Below are 18274 nucleotides of genomic sequence, written 5' to 3' on the forward strand. Positions count from 1 at the left end.
GTATTTAGATGAATAGAATTCTCCATAATTGAATTTATATAGCAAAGAACGCCATAGACAAACTTTAATGAAAACCTCCGGTTTAATTCAAAGGTTCACAACGATGAAAATGATCATGGAACGTGGAAAATGATCATTTAAAGTGCCCCTTTTATGGGTTATGAAAGGTTCATATTTTGGTTTTGGGAGTCCCCAACAACAGGTCGACATGCATGCAAGGTCAAAAAACAATTTCATTGTCTAATATGAATTTATTTTTACCTTACTTGCTCACCATCTTCCTCAACGATTCACTTTTCCAAACCCCTCCTTTACATGATGCTGATCTGTGGTGATTGGTCTGATTTTCATTTCATCATACCTTATAAAGCAGCGTTTGTAAACGCCGTGCTGCTTTGTGTACAGCATTACCAGGGAAACTGCTATTTTTACCGCTCCAAAAGCAGCACCTAGACCTAGTTGCAAAGAATTAATCTGCATTTTCATTCAGACTAACGCGAAGACCAACAAGTGGGCAGGCAATATGCTAATGTTTCATGCTGACATCAACAAGAAACGGCTTACAATTTGTTTTTAAAATGACCTGTTTCAATGATTCAGAGTCACTTCTTTCTTTTGCGAGACAATAACTTTATACACGGTGCACTTTCAGATTTACTTTATTTCAGATTTCATTCCCTTACACACTGCATGAAAGGTAACTTTCAAAAATCCATAATGGGGCACTTTAAAACTTTAAAAATTGTTTTTGGTGCAAGAAACATTGACTAGCATCACTAAAATAATAAGACTTGTACAAAAGAACTCCAAATATGAATCTTACAGCACTCATTTGTGTCTAAATCCGATTGCGGCTTTTACATTAATAAAGTCCTTATGATGGTCAAAAGATCAGAGCATTAACTGATGGAAGAATGAGACTCACTAAAGCAGCTTAAATCAAGACAGAGATAGTGAGTGAACCAAACTTCAAACTACTTTCACCTGCTGAATTGTGAAAGGATCAGAAGGTAAAAAGAGGGTTTGTGTGTGTCGTCACCTTTCTGGCCTCCTCTAACTCCTGCTGTAGCTTGTCCTTCTCCAGACCCAGCTCAGTGAGCTGCTCCAGTAGTCGACTATTTGCTCGGTTTGACTCCTGATCAGCAAGAAGTTTGTCAAATCATTTTTATAATTGATCTGAATACTAATTCTAAAATTTGTATTACTTAGCTACATTAGAACATTACAAATATTAGTAATTGCTGAAGTAATAAAAGTATTGAATTATGTTTTTGATTTAAAAAAAAAAGGCTTTAAAACCAAAAACAAAGGATTTTCTCAAAAACAATCAGACTTCTCTGCTCTTGGCATAAAAAAAATTATACTGACAAATAATAGTATAGTATATGATTCCTATGTCCATTTTATTTAGAAAAAAAAAAAAAAGGTTTAATATGTTCCATATGCTTTTCATTTTTGTTAACAGGTTCGAAAATACCTGTAGCTGTGAGTTGAGATCATCTCTCTGAGCCAGAAAGCTCTCCTGTTCAGTACGTTTCTGCTGAAGCTCTGCGTTTAGCGTCAGATTTTGCTCTCTCAGCAAATTCAGTTCCTGAGTCTTCACTGTTTGGATCTGCAAAAAACAAACACTGAGTTTCAGATAAACCCCAAAGAATCCCAGACAACTGAATTAAGTCTTATTCAGTCTGAATTCGGTGTACTGCACATGCATGAAAATGCCAAAAGAAGACAAAAGAAGCTGAGAAATGCAATTCAGCACAGTGCTCAATAAAATATCAACATATATGTATCCATGAGTGCTTTTAAGCTAAATATAAACTTTCAAGCATGATGCAACACATTTTTATGTGTGAACATACATACAAAAAAATATTGCATAAATATATTTAAAAAACTTATTTTTTTTAAACTTAAGTCAGGGTTAATGTGCTGTAGCAAATGAAACTTATGCAGCCTTGGAGTGTTATTAAAATAGGGTTTGGTCTCTTATTTAATACAAACATATACATATCACACAGCCATACTTGCATTAAAGACAACAATCACTATGCGATTAGAAAATCACAAAAATAGATTTTAAAACCAGGAGGTTCCTAATGTTAGGAACCTCCATACAAGTCCTTCTAGATATTGAAATTTTTTCAAATAAGAAAGTATATGGCATCAAACAAATTGGTGTGAACTGAGAGATAAAAGTGACATTAGTATGAGTGTATTAACAGTTAATGGTACAAAGATCATGTGTGTTAGACCAGACAGTCACTCGAGTGAAGATGATGCCGGAACTGAGGTTGATAAAGGTCATGATGCTGTATCATGTTCTAGTACCTGTTCTAGGGCTGCTAGGTTTGTCCTGAGAGCATCGTTTTCACTCAGCATGCCCTCCACCTGCTCCTGACTGACCGCGCTCTGACACGCTACCTGCAGCTCCGCCCAAAAAAAACCCACCCCACAAGACCAGGAGACAGAGAGAGAAAGTAGGACAAAAACGAAAAAAGCAACGCCAAATGAAGGAATGAAAGAATAAAGAACAATAAGTGAATGGAAGAAATGAACCAAAAGTAAAAAATAAATGATTAATTAATGAAATGAAAAATTAAATATTAAAAATATGAAAATGTTGAATGTGTTTGAGTGTATAGAAATTAGACAAAAAACAGAAAAACATGAAAAATAAACATTTAAGGGAATAAATGTATAAAAACAATATGAAAGGAAAAAATACAGAACAGAAAAAAGCAAAGAGAACAAAAGCATGAAAATAAAGAACAAATGAGGAAGAAAAGCAAAAAAATTGAATGAAAAAATATATATATATATAAAAAAAATATTAACATTTTGAAGAAAAAAATAATTTAATATGAAACAAAATACAGATGAGCAAAAAGGATATAGGGAAGGTAATATGTACAGAGAAAGGAGGAGACGTGATTGATGAATAAAGACATGTCCAGTGGCGACGTGGGATTGTAGGGGGAGTGTTGGAGAAGATGAACACAAGAAGAACAAAGCCCAAGGGATGATCAAGAGCAAGAGATCATAAAGAAAGAACGCCCAAAACAAGTGAAAAGAAGAGAGAGAAAACAGGCCAAGTTAGAAAAACCACATAAAACAGAAGAGACCCAGTCAAGCAATTCTGAATAGAAAAACAGAACAGGGAAGTTCTTCATCCTTATCTGCTTGCTGCTCATTAGAGACAGCTGCTTAATTGAGATTTATCACCTCACGGTGGAAGTGAAAGACATTTGTGGTGGCAGGACCTGCAGTAGGGCCGACGGCAGTACAAGAGCAGCCCTTCCCCAGGGGCCCCGGCGGAGCGCGTGTGCCCCTGAGCCACCTGCAGTGAGCCCCACTAATCCTTAATTACTCAGCTGATCCTGAGCACCATCATCCATAAACGCTCAATTAAACAGGCTGCTCTTTGGGTAATTCTAAACTTCACGAACTTCTCCTTAAGCTCAAAGAGTTTACTATCAGCAGAAAGACTGCTGTGTCTTCCGGTTCATATTAAAGGGTAGTTAAGCCAAAAATGAATATTCGGTCACTATTTGCTCACCCTAATGTTGCTTAGAATCAAAAAACACTTTGAAGAATGTTTATGCTCCAGTACAATGAAAGTGACGCTCCCAAGAAAATGCATATATGTTCATAATTGATCACCAAGTCATGTTTTGTTAAAAACAAGGCTGCCAAAAAAATGTATTGCCGTTCATGAATATTAAAATGCAGTGCACTGCAAGATTAAAGTAGTTCAAAACAAAAATCCATGTGTGACGTTTGAAAGCTACACCTGAGGGGAAGATTATCAATTAATAACAATTTGACCACATGAAATTGAGTTGGTTTTTCTCAAAAAGTTTTGGAATACAGTGCAAAAGTCCTATGAACTCGATTTTTTGGAGCTCAATAACATTGGTCCACACTCACTTTCACTGCGTCGAGACAAAGTCATGTTTGGAATAAAGTGATGGTAAGTAAATGAGAATCTGGTTGAACTGAATAAGTACCTTTACGACTGTGAAAGGCTTTCTAAGCAAAACTTCGTAAAACTGCATCTTGCCATTTAAAAAAAAAAAAGTCTAATTTTCATTATTAGATTTTTTTAAGTGGAACAATAAAAACGTAATTGTGTTCCACGCTAACAACAACACCCACATGAGCCTTTTATGGTTTATTTAATTGAATCTGTAGGACCTATTATCATTAAAATCACACTCAATTTATGTAGATTAATTGCCTGCTTTCTTTCATTTATAAACCTGTTAGTAAACAGCGGACCAGCAGATGTGGAGATTGCAGATTAATTCTCTGGAGATGCACTAACGACCATCTGTGGCAGAATAAACATTAAAAATAAATGCTAAATGAACATTTTAACCAACTATTTATCTTCTGTATTCTTCCTTTTAGTGCCTCTGACGATGTTTGCAATGGAACACTAGCATAATCTGCGGTATGTACTGTATACTATGCAGTATGCAAGATTAAAACATTTCAAATGTGGTTGCATGACCACACTGCACTAATTTGTTTAATTTAGTGACTGGTATCCAGCAGTCATCTAAGAAATTAATATTTCACATTTTTAGCCAATCTTGTGCACTACCTGATCTTTAAGCGCATGGATGGCCATCTCATGTTCTTGCTGTTTACTCTGCAGCTGCTCCTTCAGTTCAGCGACGTTCTGAAATCACACACACAAACCAACAGGCAGGAAGATTCAATGCATTTTTAGTATGACAGTGATGGGTGCAGCAGTGTGTCTTTGGTCCATTAATCTCTGCAGATGTGCCTCAGTGCCAGAGTCTGATCCTGAAGCACTGACTGCAGTATTTAGCCCACTCTCAAGGGTTTGCAAATGTTTATCATCATACTCCCTTTGTTGCCATCCATCGATCGCCCTCTGAGATGTGCAACAAATGGGCTTTAATATTAGGGAGTTTGGCACGGTGGGGCTGAGCGGATCTCACCTGGTTGGCGGACATTAAATCGGTCTGCAATTTCTGCACACGAAGATTTATGGATTTGAGCTCCTCCTCCTTCCTCTGTTGGATCTCATCAATTTTAGTCCTGTGAAAACAAATGCATCATGTGCTATGAGGGGTTTGGTGTGACTAATGTGTGCTAGGGTCTATTCCCAGGCATCACAAAAAGAATACCAAAATAAAACAGCAAATTCAGCGGGGTAACCATTACAAAAGATTTTATAAAGAGTTGGGTTCCAGAAGTAAAAATGCTATAGCTGTTACTTATAAACACTATAACACGATTTTCATTTCACAAGACATTAAGTGATGGATTGGAGCGGTGTGGATTATTGTGGTGTTTTTATCAGCTGTTTGGACTCTCATTCTGACGGCACCCATTCACTGCAAAGGATCCACTGGTGAGCAAGTGATGTAATGCTACATTTCTTCAAATCTCACCAATGAAAAACCAAACTCATCTACATTTTGGATGACTAAAGGGTGAAGGTGAGGGTGAGCTGAGGTATTTTTGGGTGGACTACCCCTTTAACGGATACAAATATGCATGATCCGGAGTAACAGAGAACTAGGGTCAGAATAACATTTATTTTGCAAATGCTTTTATCCAAAGCAGATCAGTTTAAAATGTACAACATTCATAGGTATCAGATTCATGGGTGTATTTTGTTCTTGCATTACCAACAGAGTGTGTTAACTTTGCTTTGTTTTTCATTTCAAATGAAACATTCAATCACTGCAATTTATCATTAGGTTCAAGCCTTATTCTGTAACACTTCATTCAGAAAATAAATGGGAAATGCATTTCTAGAACCCAGGCTCCTAAAAAGTCCCTTTTGAGCTTTATCGCAAAGTAACTGCTCTGCTGAGTTTGTCTTTCTTACCTGCTGTCATTGTAAAGAGCTTCTTTCTCAACTTGTAGCCGCTGGAAGCTGTAAAAGAAGCATAAAGAGACTTGAATCCTCATTGGCCCTTAAAAAAATCACACACAGCAGTGATAAATAACAGGCAACATCTCCTGATCAGGGAAAACAGGCCCGTGTTGACCAGAGGGATGCGGATCGGAGGCAGTCGTGCTGATACAGCAGTCTATACAGCCAGTGCCAGCACAACAAGTTCACATTCAGACTCATTACACTGACACAGAGACTGTCGCTAGGCCACAGCCAAGTTATCATGGCATCCAGAATGGAACACTAAAAGGTGATGTAATCACACGGAGAATTCTGACTGGCTAAGAGCCACTGTACAGAGAAAGAGGACTCAAGTTAAATGGAGGACTGAAAGTCATTTATCTTGTGCTTGAGCAGATAATGTGTTCAAATGGAACACTGACCACCAGGGTGAGTAAATAATTATTTAACTTTCATTTTTAAGATAACCATCACTGTAATACGAAAGTGCTGAACATATAATCTGGAAAAAAAAGCAACTTACCTTTCTTGTTTTTTCTTCAACTTATTGGAGAACTAAAAAAAAAAAGGCAATCACTGACATTTTTATCACTGAGCACAAATGCTAAATATAACAGACAAATTACACTTACTTTAGCATTTTCTTCTTGAAGTTTTGTGATTTCTGCCTGCTTGGACATCTTCAAATGACAAGAAATACATTACAACAAAATAGTATTTTGTATGGGGACTAAAATATGGATAAACATAATAATATAAACAGAATATTTAATCTGATAGTTGAAAAAGTGAATCAATCCGAATCCAAAATGAAATAAATAAATTAACTGAAAATACTATATTAAAAGTAGTGACTGAGATTACAAAAAATTGGTCATAAATTTAAAAGTTATTTTTAATAAGAGACTTTTTCAAATGTTTTATTCTAAAATTATCTATTCATTCTAGAAGACATTTCGAATATTTAAACCTGCAATATGCAAGTTTTATCATAGACATGAAAGCATTCTCTGGAGCAAAGTGAGAGTGAAGGCGTCTAAAATTAGCACCCACGGCGAGGGTAAAAATACACACCCATGAATCCTAGCATTTTGTCTTTTTGTCTGTTTCCTGCTGTTCTGTGTATTTAGAGGGCAAAACTGATGTTTTTACCTCTAGTGTCTGGAGTTGTTCCCTCAGTAAGCATTTCTCCTCCATTTCCGTTTGAAGCTTTAATGCCACTTCTGAAACCCAGCGTTAACAGATATTAATGCACACGACCCCTAAAATATCTTGACTTTGAGAAGTGTGAAGAACTGATGCAATGTCAGACCATTGTGCTGCTATATGAAGATCCAGAACACAACCTTCCCTTGTTCTACTCAGTTAACTCCTCAGTATGTTTGAGAAGGTCACAACTTTAAAAGGAAGTTGTCAAAAAGTACTCACCGCTCAGCTCATTATCTCGCAGTTCTAGTTTGATGCTTTGCACTTCGGCCTAGAGAGCACAGAAGTAGGCCATAAATATATAGAAATGAACTCTTTATCACAGGGTTTAGTTTCTACAAAGCAGCTCTACAAATAAAACCCCATTAAACATAGAAATCAGTGGATGCTGAATGGAAAGCACTTTATGAAAGCTGACTTTATGCATATGGAAACAATCAACCCCATTTAAGTCTTTAATAAATGTTCCTGGATTTTTAGAGAGTCACATAAGAATACCTAGCTGTTCCAAACTATTCATCTGCAGTACACCAGAGGATGCATGAACGTCAAATTCGTTTGTGGTATAGATAGCTTCATCGATTGTCATCTTGAGAGTTCTGGTTTTCCTGCACATGGCGTAATTATTGTCCTAGTAGACATTTCATTGTATTGGTTCTTTCACTCCAAACCTCCTCTGTATGGTACAGCATCCCAACCCTTGTGAGACTAAAACCCATGATCTGTTACCTGATCAATCTGATCATTTCCTGGGGCTGAAGGGTCGTCACTGTGACCGCTAGCATCTGGTTGGACCCCATTAGTCCCAGCCGATCCATCTATGAGTGCTGCTTTTCCATCATTAACATCTGCATGCTCTTGAAGTGCTGCACAGATGTATTATGAATACTATAATTAAGCCCACTTCTTAAATCTTATCCTAAATTTTTTGTGAGGAAAAACAGATGAGGACTTTATGCATGAGTTTATTTCACCTTTTAATTTCTTCTGCAGGGCGGAGTTTTCAGCCTGTAGACGCAGGAGCTCAGCATCCACCGGACCGGAGGTGTGGCTAGAGGCGGGTTCTTCCAGCCCTTGACCCTCCCTCAGTCTCCGATTCTCTAATTCTAACTGCTCGATCTGAGAACATAACTGCACCAACCCATCAGAAAACTTATGTAAAACCTCAACACTTAATGTGTACAAAGGTGGGGACTGTCATCTCTGTGATGTGCCACTTTTGATCAAATATAAACACTACTGCTCAAAAGTTTGAGATCAGTAAGATTTTATCATTTTGGTTTGAAATTAAAACATTTTTATTAAGCAAGGATGCATTAACTTGATCAGAAGCGACAGTAAAGACATTTGTAATGTTACAAAAGATTTCTATTTCAAACAAAAGCTGTTCTTATAAACTTTCTATTCATCTATTTAAAAACCTCAAAAAATATTAGGTAACACAACTGTTTTCAGCATTGATAATAAATGTTCCTTAAGCACCAAATCAGAAAAATTAAATGATTTCTGAAGAAACGTGACACTGATTACTGGAGCAATGTATATTGATTCTTCCATGGATACTGTCTACCATTTGGGATGTAATATTGTGAAGTGAAGTGTGAAGTGACATTCAGCCAAGTATGGTGACCCATACTCAGAATTTGTGCTCTGCATTTAACCCATCCGAAATGCACACACACAGAGCAGTGAACACACACACACACACTGTGAGCACACACCCGGAGCAGTGGGCAGCCATTTATGCTGCGGCGCCCGGGGAGCAGTTGGGGGTTCGATGCCTTGCTCAAGGGCACCTAAGTCGTGGTATTGAGGGTGGAGAGAGAACTGTACATGCACTCCCCCCACCCACAATTCCTGCCGGCCCGGGACTCGAACTCACAACCTTTCGATTGGGAGTCCGACTCTCTAACCATTAGGCCACGACTTCCCCCTATTGTCTACATTGTAGCAATGTGACTACTGTGTAAGACAATTTTGGTTCTAGCTATAAATTACTGATGTAGTTCCTGTGATTGTGAGCAATTGGTTTCTAGTATAGTTGTGCATAAATGCTCATGGTCATGACAGGGGTTAAATATTGTGTGTGGGCTCAGCACCTTGGACAGCTCTTGCATGAGTGTGCTGTTCTGCAGTCTGAAGTCATCTTCCTGACTGTGTAACTTGCCCTGAAGCATTTTATTCTCATTGAGTAAGGCATCTACCTCCTGAAAATAAGACAATAAAACAGCATGGTTAGAAGACAAAAAGCTTTCCCAAACCACTCAGGGTATCATTTTGTTTTATTCCTGTTCAAATAATGTCAAAAATCAAATATAATAAATATAACTCTGATATAAGAAGGAATCTCACCTGTGCTTTCTTGCTCTTATTTAAAGCCTGAGGGTGAAAAAGAAAAAGAAAACATTATCTAAACAAAATTAATAACTAAAATAGAATTAATCCTAGAATGCCACCAAGATATTTTGTTTCTTCAACAGAATGGGTTTTAAATAATTTAGCATTGCATCACTTGCTCGCCAATGGACCGAATGGGTGCCATCAGAATAAGAGTCCAAACAGCTGATAAAAACAATCACAATAATCCACATGTAATCCATACCGCTCCAATCCCATCTCACATCAAAATCCATCGACATATTGGTTAGTACGGTTTTGGATTGATTTTGCTTGTAAACTGTGCTTGGTCTGCGAATATTTCTCTCCTGATTCAGACAAGATGACATTTTTACTGGAGAGAGCAGTATTATGGATGAGGACATCTATATTAGCAACAGTTTAAACTTAAAACATCTTTATTATGGATTTGTTTCTTACAAACACACAGCTTGTCACTTCACAAGAAATTAATTGATGGACTGGACTTGTGTGTATTACTGTGATGTTTTTATCAGCTGTTTGGACTCTTTCTGACAGCACCCATTCACTGCAGAGGATCCATTAGTGAGCAAGTGATATAAAGATAAATCTCTCCAAATCTGTTAAGATGAAAAAACTCATCTACACCTTAGATGCCCTGAGGGTGAATAGATTTAACTATTCCTTTAAAGATGAACTGTGCAAAACTAGCACAACCAAACAAAAACATTTTTTTTTAGCAATTGCTTTTTTTTAGCAATTTCTTTTAGCAAACTGCTTCATTGTGCCTATTCATACAGATTTATGAGTGATCTGGCAATGCTGAGTCATGGACACAATGTATTGTCTTACATTTTGATCCTTACATTTACAACACTAACAACATGACAAGACAAGTGAGTGAACTGTCTAGTTCACTGTAGGAAAGTAAGAAAAAGATGAAAAAAAAAAGAACACGGGAACAGGGCAGAACAGTCATTTACTCCCAGCCGATTAAAAGAGAAGGCAAGAAAATAGCACACAAAGCAAATTCACAAGGCCTGCAATAAAGCTAGACCTCTATCTCATGGCAATGGCCTTATGAAAAACCAAGGAAAGCCACTACCTTCTGTGCTTTGACATAGTCTTTCTCCAGGTTCGAGGTCTTCTGACGGACACTGTTGAGCTCTGTAACACAGAATAAATAAAGTTACAACATAACTAGGTACTAAACTCACTTCACGCAATGAAACACAAATATGTGCATTTATCACTTTTGACAGACAGCTGCACAAGCAGAAACTGCGAATGCATTTTCTTAATAATAAGCAGGACTATATAAACTAATAAAAGTCAACATAATAGCCTGCATACTTGAAATTAGAGTTTTCTCTTAAAGTTTACTGAAAACTGCCAAGTTATTCATAATTTCATAAGATGCTGTGTTGTTTAAAATAACATCTACCTTTACTGACCAATAAGGAGATTTCAAAACTGTAAATGAGTAGTTTCCATACACTTTAAAGTTGCTGTCTTGTTTTTGCATTTTATAACTGTCAATGTTTATTCCATAATTATGGAATTCTGCAATATTTTTATTCAATAATTTCACTTAGTATGTTTCCAGGAGCACCAGATAAAATTATTTAGGGACAAAATATTAATAAATAAATAATCACATTTCAATGATTATTTCTGAAGATAAAATATCTAAAGTAGGGATTCCCAAGCCCTTTAAACTAAAAGATTTAATTTTAAGTTATTATGTCAATAATAGAACAACCCATTAGCATGTTCACGGTTCACTGATCACATGACATGCCTTTAAATATTTTATTTTTTATTTCAAATTATACAATGTAGAGTTTTGTTTTAAACAAATTGTATTCGTTTAAATTTTAAACTCTATAGGATTGAGGTGTATGAGCAAAACATGAACTCCTTGATGTATTCTAAGCTTCTGCAAATATTTACTTTAATAAATTAAGCCACATTCTCACACCAAGATCAATATTTATAAGTTCATACATTGATGTTTGAACTAGACTAAGTTCTGATTACACACAACTGGTGCAACCGGCCCCAGACCCTCAAACACCAGAATTAGAACATCTATCTTTATAGATCTTCCCCCAACACGTGTTCAATTATTAAATCATTGAATAAATTTGATCATGCTCTCAGCTACCAATAAGAGTTACTCCCACAACTTTTTGACAGAATTAAATCTAAATAATTCAACAGATACTATATCCAAAAAAAAAAAATGTGACAAAGGTTGAAATAGGTTCAACAAGACATCTGACTTTAAACAACAACAAATTACAATCTGCTGCATTAATGTCACAAACACGTTGGCCAGTGTTTTGAATAAGTAAAGGTTTATGTTTACATTCTCCACTCACCTGCTGTATTTTTCCGCAGATCATCAGATAGTTGGTAGTTCTGTGTTCTCAGCTCCAAAAGCTGAGCCTGTCGACACACACATTAAAAGAGAAACTCATAAAGCAAAACATATTATATGAGTTGTATTTGTGGTAAGGAAGTATTTCATACATTATTGATTCATGTAAATCAGGAATAACGACCACCTAGACAACAAGTCATCATAAAAGCATCATACAGTTTTTTTATGCTATGAATAATTTTAAAACCGTGGTTTACAATGTATTAAAGAGTTTGTTTACGTAATGGAAACGCTTAATTAAATAGTCTGGTTGCTATGAAACTGAATATTAGATCCTTCTGGAATTTGGTCTAGCAAAACAAGAGCGATGTGATATTTAATAGCCTAACTTTCACGCAAAATATGTCTGAAGTACACATATAACCTAAGTTGCAAACCCTTTAATTGTGTAGAAACTAACGGTAATTACAGGTAAGCGTGCTAACAGGCTAAACAAATATTTATTATGTCACAAACGCGTCAAATAGGGACTATATTCAATGTAATTTCGACGAATAGTAAGTTTGTTAACTTAACGATTCCATACACTAAATAAAAATATCGTAATCGTCCATTAAAATAAATGTTCGGCCTCATAACAGTTAGCTTGCAGGCTAAAGGCTACAGCTAACAGAGTCCCAATCCGCTTCACCTTCACCAATAAAACAAACCCGTTTGCACATATTCTCAACCGATATAACGTCTAATCACGTTAACGATCTTGTATGTGCATCACATGCTGTATCAGATGTAACTTAGCGCAAATAAAGAGATTTGTACCTGCATACGGTGGAACTCCTCTTCTGACAGTGCCTGCGCCATCTTCACTACAGCAAAACACTGCTAACAGAGTACAAACTCTCTCTATCTGCTATTACTGTGTTTGCTGTCAGCCTTGTTTTAGCAAATTAACTGTCATTCTGATGAGATAAAGGTTAAAGTTGCAGCTTTCCGATGTAGCCCATCTAAACGCTTTTTTTGGCTTGCTGACAGAACCCCCACCGTAAGTGATGTCTGCACCTGTCCTGTAGATGGCGCACTAACACTAGGTTGTGACTGATAACATGGGCTGTGGCTCAAAAACCCAATGGCGTCTGTAAACCTGACTAGTGAGCTGACTGCCTAGTCGACACCTGTGGGCCCCTATGTTGATTGGTCAAAAACGAGTTAAAGCTACAGATCGAGCATTCACTATGGTGATCTGTTCACACTGGAAATTGAATCAATGGTGCCCCCAGAAAATTGTAATGGGGTGGCCAGATGAGGCCACAGTAAATCTTGGGGTGGCACAAAAAAATAATGAAAAATAGGGGGGGGTTGCAATATTGAAAAAAAAGATATCTCTCTGATTTCTGGGGATTTTATTTATTTTGCTGAGTATGTTATTATGCTCATATCTTATTTCTAATTAATGTGTTTACACACTGTTTAATGCAGCTCTGTGGGACATGGAATACATTAACCATGCACTTACACATGAATAAATAATGTTTTGATATTTTCAACATAAAAAATTGAAAATTGATGTTTTTAATAAAAAATAAAAAATGAAAAGGTACCTTAAATGTGAAATTAAAACCGCCAGTAGGTGACAGCGAGTCACTGTTAATAAGCGAGTCACTGCGATTGAACAGAATCAATTAAACGGTTGATTCATTCAGGAACGAAACTCTTATCATGTTGCTCAGAGACGCAAAACAGTGGCTGTGTGTGGAATGATTTTTGTTTTAGAAATGGATTAAAAAAGGGATTATGTTGTCTAAAACGTAAGTCTCTTGTTTATTAACTTCTTTGTATAAAATCAATATCACATTTGTAATTATGCTGACATTTGGAGAAAAACGTCACTCTTTGTGTGATACTATATGAAATTATATAGATCTATACATTTCTGTCCCATATCTTTAAAAATTTGATAATTCAAAATTTATAGTGAAAGAACACCATGGGGGCGCCCCTGAATCTGATTTTGGCCGCATTTAAAACAACAGTGTGAACAGCTATACAAAAAAATAAAAAATAATCGGATCTAAGACAAAAAATCAGAATTGAGCACCAAAGATCGCAGTGTGAATGTAGCCTTAGATGTGGGAATTGAGACTGCAGTAATTATTTTATGCTCTTTTATCAGCACAGACAATCAATTGTGACAAAATATCCATTCATATTGCATGGCTTATGTATTAAAAGCAATAGACATTTTTCTAGTGTTCTAATGTGACCTAGTTATGTTATCTAAAATCCTGATTACTTCCTAACATTTTGTGTGACAGGTTGGCATTTTTATGGTTGGGACCATAAAAGCATGAATGACGTTGTAGGAACAGATAAAAGAACAACACATGATACTGATACGGTTAATAAGTCAATAAACTTTACTGTGTCTGTAGAATAAACATCAGTAACTCAAGAGTGTCACATGAGTTAGCAATTTTTACAATTTTTACACTTCTGTGATATGATTTAAAGTGGCATGCATGAAATTTGCATGAACATCATTTTTTTAATAGTTGTTAAGTATCGAAGCAAAACAAACAACACATAAAAAGTAACAACAATAATTTCATGTTTTATGTTTTAAATTTCAATTTCAAATAAATGCTTTCCACAAAAAAGCAATAATATCTGTTTTTAACATTGATAATAAGAAATGTTTGTTGAACAGCAAATCAGCATCAGAAGAATTTCTGAAGAATCATGTGACAGTGAAAACGAGTAATGGCTCAGCTTTGACATCAAAGGTATAAATTAAATATTCAAATATATATTTAAAAAAACATAGAAAACAGTTATTTTAAATTGTAATAATATTTCACAATATTAAAGTTTGTATTGTATTATTGAGCAAATAAATGCAGTTTTGGTGAGCAGAAGAGACTTCTTCCAAAACATCAAAAATCAATTGCTGCCAAACTTTTGAACAGTAGTAGGCCTATGTGTCATTTTTCAATGCATGAAAAGTTGAACTGAAAGATTATCATGAATTTGAGGACTTTAACTGCATTAAGGAAACATGCCAAGGCCTCAAACAAAGAAGACATACAGTATTTTGTGAAGTGACTAATAAAGAGATACTCTTCTTCCTTTTCGATACATCGCAGCAGTTTAGTGAGTTCACTGATAGCTGATTAGTGACGAGTTGAGTAAAGCAGGCGTACATCTCAAACTTGCCAGTGGCCAGTAGAACAAAAGGAACAGTTGAGAAAAAAACATACAGTATATAATGTAAATATTATATAATCTGTATACTACCATTTTAAAGTTTGGGGGTGGTAAGATGTTTTTGAAAGAAGAATCCAAGGCTGTACACCAAGGCTGCAAAAATACAGTAAAAACTGTGAGATAGACACAGTTTAAACTACAGACATCATGTGGTCTTTGATGTTTCAAAATGATTTGCTTGCATTTTTGCATAAAAGGCACCTCACATCAAACATTTCAGCCACTTGATTGGACGAATCAAGTGCTTACAGTTTCAGAATTCGTGGCAAAGTGGTCTAATCTTTCACAGAATGTGGAAATCCTGGCTTATAGGCTATCATTTATCAGGACTTGAGAGCCATCTGGTGTTTCCGATTGCAAAAAAAAACACTGATTCGCATAAATGAGTCAAAGCACTAATGATTTTCCCATTTTTGCTTGTGGTTTAATGCTTTTTAGTGATTCTTTTCAGCTTAAAGTCAATATTAAACTGTACTCCCAACCCATTATACTGTAGAAAATATTTTTTAAGTTGTAAATAAAATGAAATCATTGATTATTATTTTTTTTTTAATTATTATTACTGATTATTATTTTAAGAAAATGTAAATATTACACATTTAATTTAATGTTACTTGGCATTTCAACTAATTATGAAATTTACTGGAAATTTCTGAATGAAATTGTTTCTATACCAATTTTTTAGTGTAAGTAATTAAAATAGAAATAGAATATTCAATGAGGGAAAATGTAGGACGGGACTTGACTAGATGATGAAAAGTGGATGTTTTACACATAAAAAACAAAAGTCAGGTCTGAATACTTTTTGACCAGGAAACTACTCTTATTTTTTATTATTGTCATAGCCTTTGATAAATAAATATATAATTATATAATAAATATAAATATAATTAAATTAGTTAATTTTGCTATTGTTAACTTAATATTTTATGTCCATGAGGTCTAGACGACATCAATCGAAGAGGAAAGTGATTTCAAAAGGCAAACCAAGTTATTACATTTTCACGGAAGTCAATGAAGGTAAAAAAATTTTGAATTTCGATTATGAATTGTGCTCAATAAATCCATGAACATGTATTAAGAAAGTAAATGGTCTATTTTGGTTTTATATTGACACTGAATAAAACTCTGTAAGCTACTCACAATGTGAACTGAGGGAGCTTGAGATGGTGGTCTAGCACTTTTGAGGGTTTATACAGGAAGTGCTTCAGATGAGCTACACCGATATCATTAGCATTGAACAACTGTTTGCAACACAGTGCAAGGCATTCTGGAATGCAAAAGCTTCTTCAATTTTCCTTTTGCACAAATTAAGATATTTTTGATGAATTCTGAGACCTCTCTGACCCTCGCATATGACAGCAATGTAATTATCATGATCAAGGTCCAGAAACGTGGTAGGGAGATCTGTAAAATAATCCATGTGACATCAGGGGTTCAACAATAATTTTACGACGCTACGAGAATACTTTCTGTATGCAAAGAAAACAAAAATAATGACTTTATTAAACAATTTGTCTCTTTGATTTTACCCTGGTGCCATTTTATAGAATATCCATGCACTGAACGTAAACAGCGTGTGCTATTCTGTGTCAGCTGTGTCACGCAGATCAGAGAGGGTCAGAGAGGTCTCAAAATTCTTCAAAAATATCTTAATTTGTGTTCCGAAGATGAACAGAGGTCTTACAGGTTTAGAACGAAATGAGAGTGAGTAATTAATGACAGAATTTTCATTTTTGGGTCAACTATTCCTTTTAACCAGTGCTACACAATGAGAATGTGAATAATCTGAATAATTACCACAGGGAAATGTTTATATCACAGGATAAGTTCTTATAAATGTGTGTCACCATTGTGTGCTTGAGTTACTTCTAGTTGTAATAGAGTCCTCTGCAATGCCGTTAATGCCTTAAAGTTCTCTCCTTTTCATTGTCTCTAAAAACGAAAATAAAAACATTAAATGTGGACAAAATGTTATTGCCATATATACACATGGGTGCATACATACTGTACACACACACATTCTGTATATTCACACACATAACTACACCTTGCAGAATCTACAAAATGTTACAAATTTGAACAAAAGAGGGATCATACAAAATGCATCTTATATTTTATTAAGTACTGGCCTGAATCAGATATTTCACATAAAAGATATTGTCCACAAGAGAAAATAATAGTTGATTTTATAAAAATAATAGTTTACGTAGACTGTGTTGTTAGCTGAATGATCCACAGTTGTTTTTGTTTTGTTTTTCTTATTTAGTGACCTGCCTGCTGTTCTTCAGAAAAATCCCTTAGGTCCTGCAAATTCTGTGGTTTTTCAGCATTTCTGTGTATTTGAACTCTCTCCAACAATGACTGTATGATTTTGAGTTCCATCTTTTCAAATTGAGGACAACTGAGGGGCTCATATGCAACTATTATGGAAGGTTCAAACATTCACTGTTGCTCCAGAAGGAAACACACTCCATTAAGGGGGTGAAAACCTTTTGAATTTGAAAATCAGTGCGAATTGTACTTATTTTGAAACATGCCATTATCTTTTGTAGCTTCTGAAGGGCAGTACTAAATGAAAAAAATATATTTAGGCAAAATAAGATAAAAGATAAAAATGTTTACATCAAAAGTTTTCACCCTTTTAGTGCATTGTGTTTCCTTTTGGAGCAACAGTGTTTTTTCACCTCCAGTACATATTAAATATTTAATTATAAGATATTCTGTATAATTGTAAACTAAATTAATAGTGATTGATGTGGTTTGGAATTAGTAATCGTGCTTTAAAAATTATGATCAGAATGTTGATTCACCTAATAATTATACACACACTGTATATGCTTCATAAAATGTTATACATGGTTAGCATGTTTGATTTTTTTGTAATCTAGTAATTTCCTTCTTTGTGTGTAACGAACATAATGTTTATTCTGCCTATACTGTACATAGGAGTGAAGTATAATCACTGATATAACAGAGAAGAAAAGTAAGGGGAAAGGTGCCACCTGTTTTATATATATAAAAAATTCACAACTAATTGCATATTACACAGATATGTTATTAATGCATTTGTTTAATTTAGTATTAAAATCAAGGAAGGCAATGTTTAAGCCTTACACATGAGAGTCTCAGTTTATTAACATGCTCTACTGTGGAAATTAGTG

General features: G+C 35.3%; 1 protein-coding gene across 5 annotated transcripts in view; it reads right to left on the bottom strand.

The window, feature by feature from the left end:
• Positions 1-12914, bottom strand: part of LOC132114869 (GRIP1-associated protein 1-like) — a 47183-nt gene extending 34269 nt beyond the window's left edge. For 2 of the 5 annotated variants that reach the window (XM_059523239.1, XM_059523237.1), the window contains exons 1-17: positions 12669-12914; positions 11848-11914; positions 10569-10630; positions 9458-9484; positions 9205-9312; positions 8080-8236; positions 7835-7971; positions 7328-7376; positions 7052-7122; positions 6532-6579; positions 6423-6454; positions 5870-5917; positions 4971-5070; positions 4607-4684; positions 2329-2421; positions 1478-1612; positions 1040-1135 (exon numbers count right to left, since the gene is read on the bottom strand). In XM_059523239.1, the coding sequence (XP_059379222.1) occupies positions 1040-1135; positions 1478-1612; positions 2329-2421; positions 4607-4684; positions 4971-5070; positions 5870-5917; positions 6423-6454; positions 6532-6579; positions 7052-7122; positions 7328-7376; positions 7835-7971; positions 8080-8236; positions 9205-9312; positions 9458-9484; positions 10569-10630; positions 11848-11914; positions 12669-12710 (1350 nt within the window). In that variant the 5' untranslated portion in view covers positions 12711-12914. Of the gene's footprint in view, positions 1-1039; positions 1136-1477; positions 1613-2328; positions 2428-4606; positions 4685-4970; positions 5071-5869; positions 5918-6422; positions 6455-6531; positions 6580-7051; positions 7123-7327; positions 7377-7834; positions 7972-8079; positions 8237-9204; positions 9313-9457; positions 9485-10568; positions 10631-11847; positions 11915-12668 lie in introns of all 5 variants that reach the window. The other 3 variants (XM_059523238.1, XM_059523236.1, XM_059523240.1) reach the window with 2 other exon arrangements.
• Between the last annotated feature and the right edge of the window lie 5360 nt (positions 12915-18274).

This window comes from Carassius carassius, chromosome 34 (genome assembly GCF_963082965.1).
Source record: "Carassius carassius chromosome 34, fCarCar2.1, whole genome shotgun sequence".
Classification (NCBI taxonomy): Eukaryota; Metazoa; Chordata; class Actinopteri; order Cypriniformes; family Cyprinidae; genus Carassius; species Carassius carassius.